Consider the following 12,839-nt stretch of genomic DNA (forward strand, 5'->3'; position numbering starts at 1 on the left):
TCACTGGCAGCGCACGGCGGCGTCGTCGTCGTCGTAGGTGGCTGCGAGTGACACGCAAACAGACGGACCCTTTGTACTCGGAGGGTCACACTTCCTCTGCCGGAGGCGTCCACAGGCCCACAGTGTGTGAAAAACAACACACGTGCACACGCTTACTGAAAATGATGACGGGGATATACATTATGAAGGCTGAACAATGGTCATGTGCTTCCTTTATATGAATTGCAGTGATGATGACGCACAGTTCTTTCATTTTTTTTGTGTCGTCGGTATATAACTTTGGTTATTTAGCAGAGTGCTTCGTTTGCTGAATAATAACCGTCCATTTTCGATCGACTTGCATCTCGGAGCAGCGTCTGAATGACGTTCCCCTTCAAGCAGGAGTAACGATTAGAAAAACCTGAAGTGCCTCAATGTGAGGAACTGCATGCGATTATACTTCGATCTCACTAATGTGACCCATTTGAGCAGAAGATTTGCACCAAGGCAGTGGAGCATCATTATATGCCGGCTTCCATAAATGTATAGCTCTTTTATATTGTGGGAATACAAAACTCAAGTCTTGTGGGGGGGGGGGGGGGGGGCTCATCTCCTTTGTCCTCTTACATAATAAGGATAAGCCCGATCCCTGCGTGTGGCTGTATGGGTGGAGATACACCAGGAGAGCTCCGGCATCCTGTGCAGACACTCATTTCCTGACGGGCCTCTCTCGGTGTTCGACCCGTTCAGTTCCACGGAGGCCACACACGGGAAGGTCGGTCGGCCGAAACACAAACCACGGCACGACAAAATCCCAAAAAATTGAACCTGACTTTCATATTTACAAGTTGCATTCACGCAAACTCGTGGTTCCAGTGGATTCAACAAGAATTCCCTATTAGAGCGAAATCTAACTCTTCTGACTTGAAACATTGTCCTCTTGTTTTTAAAGAAAATGCAATAATCTGGTGCATCGTGTAAATTTTGCCCTTTCTATCTTTAATAATGTGGGAAAAAGACTAGACTAGAATTGTACATCACTCTTTGCTTTTTGCTCAAGTTCTGCCAACACAGCGACGGTAGAACGCTTCAATCAGGTTGAACGTTTTTAGATTTTAGTGGCTGGTAGATTTTTAAAGTTACAAGCCAATCAGTATTTCCATCAGAAATGAAACCAGATTGCTAATGCCACTGAGTGCATTTCATCATTTAACCGAGAGGACATCGATTAAAAAACCGTGTTTGCGCTCTGACTGCTACCTGCACAAAGCGGACTGTTTTTCCGAAAGTTTACTTTTACCGACTCGGCGCCATTAAATCTGACAAACTCTTTATTTAAATAAGAATGCAGTCTGGTGAGTCACAATGGAATTAACGGCCAACTGGCAGGAGCCAAGGTAAACCACTCACACAGCAGATAGAGAACCAAATGGGAAGTGCAGTACCATTACACATGAAGTCATGAACATGTATAATTCTCGTTGCCACAAACATGAACGGTCCTGCGAGGCTAAATATGCAGCATGAAAATGTTTTGAATGCATGTAAGTAATTTGCCAGATGCCAGGTTCATAGTTCCACCCTGCCGTGTTCCCACCACAGGTTGAAACCTTAGCGGGGCCGACCTTACAAAGGAACCGTTGACACTGAGCTCTGTGTGCACACACACACATAGATGCGCGCTCACACAAACACGCACACACACACACACACACACACACACACACACACAAAGCTTTCAGTCAGTCTAAACTTTTACCGAACTTGAACTCCCCCAAAACCCCGCCGTGACCGCGTAAAAAGTACTTCTCAGGTTACAAACTCGCCCAAAATAGGCCTTAAGTACATAGTAGTGATATCTGGTGACGTAGATTATAGTTTAGGGTGGTCACACACACTTAAATGCGCAAAAAAAAAAACCCCACACACACACACACCGATGCACAGCGGCTGTAATGATGTGCCAAGCTTTAGGAAAAGACGAGAACTTACGAAAATAACAACTTATTATAAAGAGAGTCACTTAAGTCCACTGTGATGGTTTATTCAAACGTCCTATAACAGACATATCATTGTTATTCTTATTATGGACTGCAGGCTGGTGTGCAATTTAACCATAACAGACCCATAATAAGTGGAATTCTAAAGACATTTTAGATCACGCAAAATTTCTTAAAGCGTCATTAAATAGGCCATTGGACGTGATAACCAACATCCCATGAAAACTCATTTCTGTACGCAATCCCAGTGCGGAAACATAAACGCGAACCCTTCAAACGTCGAAATCTTACATTTAAATTTGCCGGTCAAGACCTGAAATGAGCCACACGAGTTTCTCTAGTGGCTCCCCGCAAGAAATAAGTAATGATATGCTTTCGGGATCAAGAAAAGAACTGGTGTCCCTTCCTGGAATTTAGAGAGGAAGAAGAAGAAGAAGAAGAAAAAAAAAGGACGTCCTCTGAGTGCAGTAGTTTTCAGAATAAGTAATCTGTGTACAGGAAACAGGCGCTAAGACTTCTGGCGCTAGTGGGCTGAGCAATCAAAACAATCTCTCCATGTTCTGACTGCACAGAAAGGAACCGACGCCTCCGGGGTCTTGGACGCGAAGAGGGAGGAGGGTGGAGATGGACCGGGGGAGCAACGTACACGACAGATGGGGAGAACGATAAGGGAAAAGGTGGAGGAGAAGAAGAAGGTGGGGAATGAAGTAAAGACGCGGCCAGTGATGAGTTTAGTCATCTCACTTTTTCTCTTCTCGTCTTCCATCCAGTTGTTTTAACTTTCCTGCCTCTTATCTAAACTCTTTCATCCTTTTTGTCCTCCCCTCCTCCCTCCCCCTCCCCTCCCCTCTTCCATCATGTGTGGAGAAGTGAGGGAGAAAGTACGTGGGATTTTCCCACAAATGCGCACACGCACACGCACGTCAGCAGGGGAGACTTGAGGAAAACCACTTGTATTCCAGCACAGAGTCCTCTGGGTGTTTTTTGCTGGAACTTTTATTCCCCCCCGCATTGTTCCAGGCACATCGGCTGCATGTTGCCGTGGCAACGGTACACAGGATAAAAATATTGCGACGCTTGGGGTGAAACTTTTTCCCCCCGTTGAAAATCTGCTTGGAGAAACGCCGGACAACAAACGGAGCTAACGGGAGACAGTTGTTAAAGGCGGTCATCTCATCCGCTTCCTGTCATTTATTTTGGCTCGTCTTCTTTTCCCAACTCGAATTCGCCAAGTTTCTGATTCCTGAGTTCCTGAGATGTGATCTTGTTTTACATGACAACAAAAGAGCAAGATAGCCACTCCTCAGAAAACTTCATCATCACCCTTACAGACCAGCACATGGATGGAATTAAGCTGAAGGGCCATTATTGAAATTAGCTTTGTAGACATTATAACACAGGTTGCGAAAAAGACACCAGTTATATTTGACACCATTTGTACCACTTGAAATATAATAAATAATTCCTCAGGCCGCATCCTGCTTCATTTACTGTATTTTATTTTTTTATCAAGCTACATAAAAGTCAAGATTGTCGATCGAGAGTTTTCGTGTTGTCACTGGGCACACACATTGACAACGAAGGCGTTAGCATGCCGAGCCACAGGGGGGCGCTGTTGGTTGCTCCTGTAAAGAAAGCGCACGTGCATGTGTGCAGCGAACAATATGCTACAAACGGTGGGGATTCCCACATGGAAAGAACCTACATAAACATATATGTTTTAATATAGGTTTTGATATAGGTTTTTAATATATGTGACATGTATAAAATTGGCCGTTTTCCTATATTATATGTACATAAATGCACATATATGTACACATATACGTGCATACAGGTACCTATATAGGTACATATATGCACGTATATATGTGTGCATATATGCACCTATATGTTCTTCTTGTATAATTGTTTTTTAGTTAGTTCTTAGTTATTGCCTTGATAATGTATGACAGTTGTCAAAGTGAGATATGGGATATATATATATGTGGAAATAAAGAAGCAGTACAGGAGACCTATATGGCCTGTTATATTCACATATATGCACCTCAATGTTGCCTATATGTGCATATAAACTGCTTATAGGTTTCATATATGCGCATAGATCCTCGTATAGGTTCTTTCCATGTCGGTGCGCATGTACGACATAGCAAGGCAAATCGCCATCTTCTGATGATGACTTAACCCTTTAATTTCAAGAGCAGACGCTATAAACCTGGAAGATCACAACCCTTTAAAACCAACAGGTGCTTGAATTACACCAGGAGAACATGCGCAATCCTGGAATTTACAAAAGCGGATCCTGCAGTTTCTTTCTTAAAAAAAAAATAAAAAATAGACAAAGCGCCACATTGTAGAAGTGCTGATCATGTACCTACACGGAGTACTTCCTGTGTGTGTGTGTGTGGACATCGCAGCAGGTTTCTTTTTTCTTTTTTCGCGTGCATGTCTGTACCCGTCGGGTGTGGGTGTGATTTACCTCGGCAGCTTGTGTTTCCTGATGCAACAGAGTCAGGCCTGTCAGGTCCTCCAGGAAGGAGTGGGAGGAATTGAAAACATTGGAGAGAAAGTTGAAACCCTCCCTCTCGTAGTGATCCAGGACCTGGAACAAAACGGAGAATAATCACACGTTAACCCTTCGATTACTCCACACTCACGTCCACAGGATTTGCTTTTTTTTTTTTTTTTTTTTTTTAATAGGAATACTTCTGTTCGCCATAGGCCATTTAGAAGATACAGAAAATTCAAAATGACAAGAAAATGAAAACACAGCAATGTCATAGATGTACCAGACATTGAAAGACCAAAGTTCAAGGCCTTTTAGCTGAAATCAGTGTAAAATCAAACATTTTATGCGACGATACTGAACATAGAAGGTAAAAACAAAGAACATAGCCACTGTAAAACTGTACTGTACTTTCTGAATCTAATAGAAGATTATGAAAGGCCACATAAAATATGCTTTAAATTGAAAGCAAAATATGGATGTCTTAACTTATTTTGACTGTTTCAAAGAGTCAATCCCAGGTCAGAGTGAAGTCACTGGACAAAAAGGCTTTCTTACAAATCAGCACTGCATTAAAGTAAAATATTACAACTTGCCCAGAGGATTTCTTCAACAAAGATTACTTTCTTGGTTGAAGCCCCTTTTTGAATCTGATATGTATAATTGGGAAGGCGGAGTAAGTTGTGTTGACACTTCACAGCTTGAGAGAAAAAAAAAAAAAAAAACTGTATTGCATCAAAGAAGATGAGGTTTGATCTGGATTAAAATGGAGTTTAAAAAAAAAGAACCTTTGTGGTTTCGGCCCAGAGGCACAAGCTTTTGTAAAACCACAACTCAACACCTCTGCAATCACACTGGTGTGTTTACCTTCATCTCCTCCTACCGATGCAGACTTCAAATACCTGCACCTTCTCTCCAAAACATATGCACACATGCACACACACACACATACGCACGTACACGCACACACACGCACACACACCCTCTGTCCTCACCGCTACCTCCACAATATTGGCCAAGCCTTTCAAGGACGCCCACAGACCCTCCTCTGCAGGTGTTGAGTTACCTCTGCTTCAGACATCAACAAGCCGTTTGTGTGTGTGTGTGTGTGTGTGTGTGTGTGTGTGTGTGTGTGTGTGTGTGTGTGTGTGTGTGTGTGTGTGTGTGTGTGTGTGTGTGTGTGTGTGTGTGTGTGTGTGTGTCAGACTGACCTGGCGTCTAGTCTTTGGAGCCAGACACACTGCACACAATGCCGGCTGAAGTGTCCCTCATTCATCTCTTCGAGCTTTCTTTTAGCCACTCTTTCATATATTTTTGTTGTTGTTGTTGTTTTGATTCTCCATTTCCCCTCAGTGGCTTCCATTATGCGAGACACTGAACGGCCTCAGCCCACAAACTTTAGATAGAGCTGCTCATATCAGAGAGGCCGGGGCTGATAGCCGTGGCCATCTTGTACCAGATAGCAGATCAATAGATTAGATTGATCCTTGTGAAGTGAACACAGTCACGTCATTGAGGACGTGAACTTTCTCCAGCTCACGCTCCATAAAGAGGCAGGCGACACCACGGGGAGGTCAGCTGCGGTAAGGACAAATACTTTAGAGTCACTACAAGCACTTCACGAGAAATTGTAGGAACTGTGTGAGGCGGCCAAAGTAAGTGGCGACGAGCCGGTAGTAAACACTGCAGTACGCCACACGCAGACTCTTGGATCACTACCATTCAAAATTGGAATAACAGTAAAAAACTTAGATGAGAGTTGGAGTTAGGGAAGTTTATAATGAGTGTTGTATTTGGTGCTATATAAATAAAGTTGAATTGAATTGAATTGTGATGTGACAAAATGTGTTTGGTAACAGTTTAGATAAGGAAATTGGGGATGAGGATCGACTTGTTAGTTCAAATTTAAACAACAAAGACGACAAAGAAGAAAAAGAAAGCCGGGAGTGCGAAAGTAGCAGAGCTGGGAGAAGATAAAGAAGACGAGAAGGAAGATGAAGAGGGTGAAGATGAAAGATGGACAAGATGAAAGGGGAGGCAGAAGTGAGTGTAAGAGGTGTTAGGTGAAATGAATGGCGTAATGTGAAGTACCAGGTGTTTCTGAACTTTAAAAGACTCTTTGTTTTTCCTGATGAGGATGATGCTCAAATTTCAAGTGAATCCAAATTTACACAATTTCAGCAGCACTCCAGTAGACGTCTGGGTGTGGGGGGGGAAAAGCCCCCCCCCCCCCCAAATAAACGTGGTGGGATATATACAATAAAGATTCAAATAAACACAGACACAAGAAAAGGAACAAACATGAAAGAGAAGCAATTTCTTAACAAGTGTTAACAGGCGTTGATGAGTTTTAATAATGACCACATGCTGTTGGAGGATAGGAGTAATTAAGACGACTGCAAACCCAGAACAAAACCAAACATCTGGATTACACACACACACACACACACACACAAACGAAAACATGGCACATGTGGACATAAGCGTACATGCTTCCTTCCGTTACGGACCACATTAATATGTCACCGGCCTTTTATTTTGACAGTCACAATATGTTCTTTTTGAAGTGTCCTGAACGCACTTTGCATTATAGGCGATGCGTGTGTGTATGTGTGTGTGTGCACGTGTGTGTATAGCATCCATAAAAATAGCAAACACTGGGTGGTCCTCGTGGCTCTTTAATGTTCAGTTTAGGTTGTAAACACAAACAATTTAGGATCTACTTCCCCCCCCCCCAAGTATATAAAGTCAAAGGTTTATAGATTAAAATTAGACAATCCCATATTAACTTGATTGAGAGGGAATATGTTAATTATTGGTGGCAGAACAATAACTGGTCCAAATATAAGAAGACCTCCGATTGGAAGAGGATTTCTTCTTTTAACAAGGCCTGAAAAGAAATCGTCTGAAAAAAAACATGCAAACAAATCCAAATTTCAGAATATCAAATAATGACAAATGTCCCCACGGGCGGGATAGATTTCTACAGTGCAAATTTGCAGGAATGTCCTTATGTTTCGTGTGTCCCGAACCCTAACCGTCAGCTGAATTTAGTCTTTCCTGACATATATCGTCACGCGTGTTTCTGTTTCTTTGAGAACCGTGGCTAAATCTCCTCCAACTGTTTTTTTTTTTTTTGGACAGCTTGACAATTATTGAAATACTCAGCTGCATGGGTCACCATCAATCAACATTGCAAACATTAAAAATCACTATGAAGTCACATGAGTGAGCATGAATTTAATCATTTTAGAATGAGGCTGCAACATAACATGTGTAAAAAGTGAATAAAATGACCACTTTCCTATTAAGAACAGCATTACTGTATCCGATTATATTTATCAGCATTTAAAAGACAAGACGAAGAAGAGCAGAAAAGACTTTTTCTATCGGACGACCTGACTTTTTCAGACGTGTTTCCCCCCCCGGAAACCAACATCGTCTCACATTCGGTCTTCATGATTACGTAAAAGGACGGCGTCAAGGGTGTGTTGACATGACAGTTGATTTATCTGGAATCCTGAAGCTATTATTTCTTGGAAAATCTGGTTGCAGCCGAGCATTTCTTCTCAGATTTACGAGTCTTTCTGTGACGTCTTCATCATCTCTGGCTTTTGTTTTGTTTGTCAGCCACAACGACCTCCTTGAGAAAATCCACTTGGTCACGGCTCGAGATAGCGCTGGTAAAATCGTTGACTTTTGAAAAGACGCAAAACAATGAAACAAGAAAAAAGGTTCCCGGTGAGTGAGCTTTGGCATAATGGCGACGCGTAGCCGTCGTCCTACGGGGGAGAGGAATAAACAATATCTGGTGACTCAGTGACTCTGACTTCCTGTGTTGAGATGGAAGGTCATCACGCCCGGTTGGACCCTCGCCTCCAAAACACTTGAGCCCCCAACATGACTCATAGTTCTGGAAATCAAAAGTCCGATGGTGATTCAGACAAGCAGCACAGATTTCACAGGAGATTGAGGGGAGACAAAAAAAAAAAGAGGAATATACTTTGGTTTGAATGTTTGAGTGAGACAAACTCCCCCCAAAAAGTTAGACCACTTCTGAATAAAGTCCAGTTAAATTCGTTTAAAACAACGAATCAGGATTATTAAACTTCAAAGCAGTAGGTTTAATCATGTAGCTTATTGATTTTAGGATTTAAAAGCTCACCAAGCTGCAACAGGATTACATTTAAAAAAAAAATAAAAACAACCTTAAATTAAAATAATTGTATTTTGTTAAAGTTTTCTAAAGGGGAAAAATGCTGGAAGCGACCCTTTTGCTTGACGTAATATTCTATCACTTACATGTTTTTTGATCTTGTTTTTTTAACATCACTTGAAATCATTTTAATATTTTATCTTGTTTCTGCATTTTTTTCCTCAACTTTATTGAGTATACATATTTTAAATGCCCATTTCTTCATCCTTGCATTTGAATTCTCTCTGTCCTTGTCCTTCCTAGAGTCATCTTTTTGTCACTTTGAGCTGTCGCACCTTTGAAAAGTCTTACAGATAAATGATGTTTGATTGAGGAAATGGACCTGGATAATTCGCAGCCGGGGCATTATTTATTTTATTTTATTTATTTTTTTAAATTCATTTATTCATTCATATATTTTAAATTTTATTCGTTTTTTTAAAATTCATTTATTTTGTTAATTTATTAATTTCTAATCAATTAATTAATTAATTAAATCGTGTGTTTATTTATTTATTCCTTTCATCTGAGCTACATTTTACCAGTTCTGGTGAAAGTACACTCTGAAAATGTTCACACATACTGCACGTTTCACTCTACTTTTCAATGGAAAGAAACAACGAAGCGCGTTCCAAATTCACGCACAGTTTGGATTCGATGCCGATTCACGACCAAAATAAAAAAGGCAAATAATCGTTGGAGTAATAATCCATAGGGCGCCGTTAGTGACCAGTTTAAAGTCATTTCAGGGCCTAAAATATAAAAAAGAAAAGTAAAAAAAAAAGAAGACATTTGCTATTATTAGTGGAAGCATATTTGGTGGAGTGTACAAGTAGCTGTAGTAAGAGGTGTCTGGCACAGTTTTAGACAAAGCCACGTCAGCTGTGATTTACTCTTTGGCGCGGAGTTTTATTGGCTCGCGGCCCCAGAAAGAGTTAGGATACACACACGCACACACACACACACTCACACTCACTCACACACACACATGCACAATGAAAAGCTCCCAACTCCACAGGAACTGCTCCAGCCCAGACAGGGGCTGAATTGTTTTGTTTCCATAGTGACCTGGCAGCACACAGCTGACTGCGGCAGGAATACACGCATGCACACACACACACACGCACACACGCACACACCACACACACACACACACAAAGACAGGCAAACACATATTAAAGTGGACACAGAGTTAGACGGACAGTGGGACGCAGAAAGGGAAGAGAGATATGGGGGAGGAAGAGGTAAGAGCAGGATGAGTGAAATAGGAGTTGGCTGAAAGGGAAAGAGTGGAAGGCAGATAAGCAATTGCTAAACAGAGCAGGGGTGTGTGTGTGTGTGTGTGTGTGTGTGTGTGGGGGGGGGGGGATTAAGACGTATTCTCCACTTTATTCCCCGCCTCAGCAAAAGACTTTTCTTTTCTGTACTCGTGCTTCTCATTGTCCCCGACGACACGGGCTTCACTCAACTCCTACCAAACCGTATGAAAGCGAATAATCTCATCGGTCACACGGGCAGAAACATGACACCTTCAGATGGGGAGGAGCTCCACACTGTTGAGTTTTTTTTTTTTTTTTTTTTACAGCGTAGGTGGAGAGAACTTTTTAGAGCCGCGAGCAAGCCAACACCCCCCCCCCCCCCCCCCCCCCCCCCCCCCTCCCAAACTGCCTCTTGGTTTCTCTCTCTGTCTTCACATGAAAGTGATAGATCTCAGGCTTTATGACCTCTTTATAGACACAAAGAGTGCATTGAGATGTGGGAAGAAGGGGGCAGAGAGGGAGAGAGACCCAGCCCCCCCACTCGTCACAACACTCTGGAACTTCTCCTGTCTTATAACCCCCGGAATAAAGAATAAAAAAAAAAAACAACTTCGGTCGCTTGTCTGTGGACCGATGGATTTCATCCCAGATAGACGATTCCCAGTTGGATGACTTATTTATGATAAGCGAATTACTTGAAACATTTCAGTGACCGAGGATTAAAAACATTTAGACGACTTACTATAATAAGTGAATTATGTGTATCCTTGGTAACTAAAATGTCACAACTAATTCACTTATTATACTAAGTTGTCAAAAATGTTTTTAATCCCACATTCATTTTGTGTTTTTATACCGCTGCCGCAATTTTAAACTGTGTCTTTACGTGTAAAAATACATCACTATTCACCCGAGGTCACTGACATGTTACACTTATTATATTAAGTCGTCGAACTGGGAATCGTCTATCTGGGATGACACTGACCAATGGCAAGGCTTTATACTGAAAAAATAGGAGGGAATTGTTGAAGTGAGGCAGATTTAGGACCTTTAACACCGCGTCCGCACACGCGCACGCACACGCACACACACACACACACACACACACACACACACACACACACACACACACACACACACACACACACACGGTGGTGGTGAGAGCTAATTTCACTCATACGACAGTTACTGACATCAATGAGCAACTGCTGCCTGATTGCTACCAGATGCTTTTTACCAGCTTTTCTGTGTGTGTGTGTGTGTGTGTGTGTGTGTGTGTGTGTGTGTGTGTGTGTGTGTGTGTGTGTGTGTGTGTGTGTGTGTGTGTGTGTGTGTGTGTGTGTGTCATCTGTAATCCTGGAGGACCAACATTGGACCCTCCTTCCCTCCCAGCCACCCCCCCCCCATTTTCTGCTACGGCTGCAATTTGTGTCTCAAAACAATGTTTTCACACAGTAACCGAACACAATCTGATAAGTACACCAGACTCTTCCCCCTCCGTCCATCGCGCAAGTGTCAATTTCACTTGCTAAATTGCGACTCGCCGTGGTAAACACCCGTCTTGTTCCGAAGCTAAACTTGGAAACACATAATTTGGGGGTTTTTTTTTCCAGCTTGTGGCCACTTACGACGGGCGAGCAGGCGGTGCATTTGTCAAAGGCCAGGCTGGCGGGCAGGACGTTGTCGAACCGGGAGAGAAAGCCTCGGATCTGTGGGAGGAGAAAGCACAAGACGTGTTCGGATGAGTGTGGAAATGATGAGAGCAACATGGATAAACTCGAAAAGTTCTAGGATAAAGGAAACGCAGTGAAAATAGGATGTTTTTCAAGGTTCAAGGTGTTTTTTATTCGCCATATCGCCAGTAAAAGCCAGGTTTCACGGAGAATGAAATTCTTATTTTGCCGTTTTTGTTTAATTTTTATGTGCAAAACCATGTAGAAAGAGTCTTTTCTATGCCAACGAATAGTTTTCCTGTTGTTTTATCTTTTTACAAGCTCAAGTAAACAAGAGCACAGCTCCAGCAGTGAGCAGAGAAGTGATTTTAAAGTAAGGCCGAGAGCGCCCTCTGCTGTCAAGGAGGCGCCAAACCCTCACATTCTCTCACTACTAAAAAAAAAAAAAAAACCTCCACTCCTAATTATGGCTAATTACCTTCAGTGTGGTTCTAAAGAATCACGTCCAAACGCACTGTACAGCGAGACGTGTTGAAACGGCACTCATGACCAACGTTCATCCCATTCATCACTTCCTGCCACCCTCCCACGTCTTCCTGTGTTTTCAATTAAAAAAAAAAAAAAAGCTCCAGCCAATTATGTTTTCTGGTGACGCACATAGTACCAGAGAATGAGATTATTTCCTGTGGCATGATGAAACTTGAGAAATTGAGCTTTTCACGCCAATCTGAGAAGACGAGCAGCGAGTGAACCAGGTGGAAATTAAAAGCTCTTTTATTTAATTATTTATTTATTTTTATTCTTGGCTGGGGGATATTTGGAAAATGTGCAGCGGTTTTGGTGACCTGGGGAAAGATACCGACTCATCACAGCTCCGTCGGACTTGTTTTCGGACACGTCTTCATTTCAACTGACACAATTTGAGGAGAAGCAATGAGGGGGGGGGGGGGGGGGGGAATTGCTTGTCGTGTAAAAATCATCTAACTGGAAAAGGGGCAACGCTGACATGCCCAGTGAGCTAAGTAGTGAAGTGGTGAGCCGATGATGTCAGAGTGTGTGTGTCGTGGGGAAGTGTTTAAGTTATCGGCTCCGCATGAAACCGTGCAGATCTCATGGATAATAGTTGCACAACGTGGTCAGCGTATTGTTACTGCACTCCTGAGTTTTTACACCAGGCGGAGCTTGAATAAGACCTCGGGTCTTATTTACCTTTTAAAAACAGGAAGTACA

The 12,839-nt window shown here is 42.4% G+C and overlaps 1 protein-coding gene across 1 annotated transcript in view; it reads right to left on the bottom strand.

Annotated features, from left to right (window-relative positions):
* atg7 (ATG7 autophagy related 7 homolog) overlaps positions 1-12,839 on the bottom strand; it is a gene marked incomplete at its 3' end in the record, with an annotated part of 47,344 nt that continues 34,505 nt past the window's right edge. The window contains exons 14-16 of the mRNA XM_080495335.1: positions 11,565-11,645; positions 4,432-4,578; positions 1-96 (exon numbers count right to left, since the gene is read on the bottom strand). Coding sequence (XP_080351461.1) covers positions 1-96; positions 4,432-4,578; positions 11,565-11,645 — 324 coding nt within the window. The remainder of the gene's footprint in view (positions 97-4,431; positions 4,579-11,564; positions 11,646-12,839) is intronic.

Source organism: Blennius ocellaris (assembly GCF_963422515.1).
Source record: "Blennius ocellaris genome assembly, chromosome: 4".
Taxonomy (NCBI): Eukaryota; Metazoa; Chordata; class Actinopteri; order Blenniiformes; family Blenniidae; genus Blennius; species Blennius ocellaris.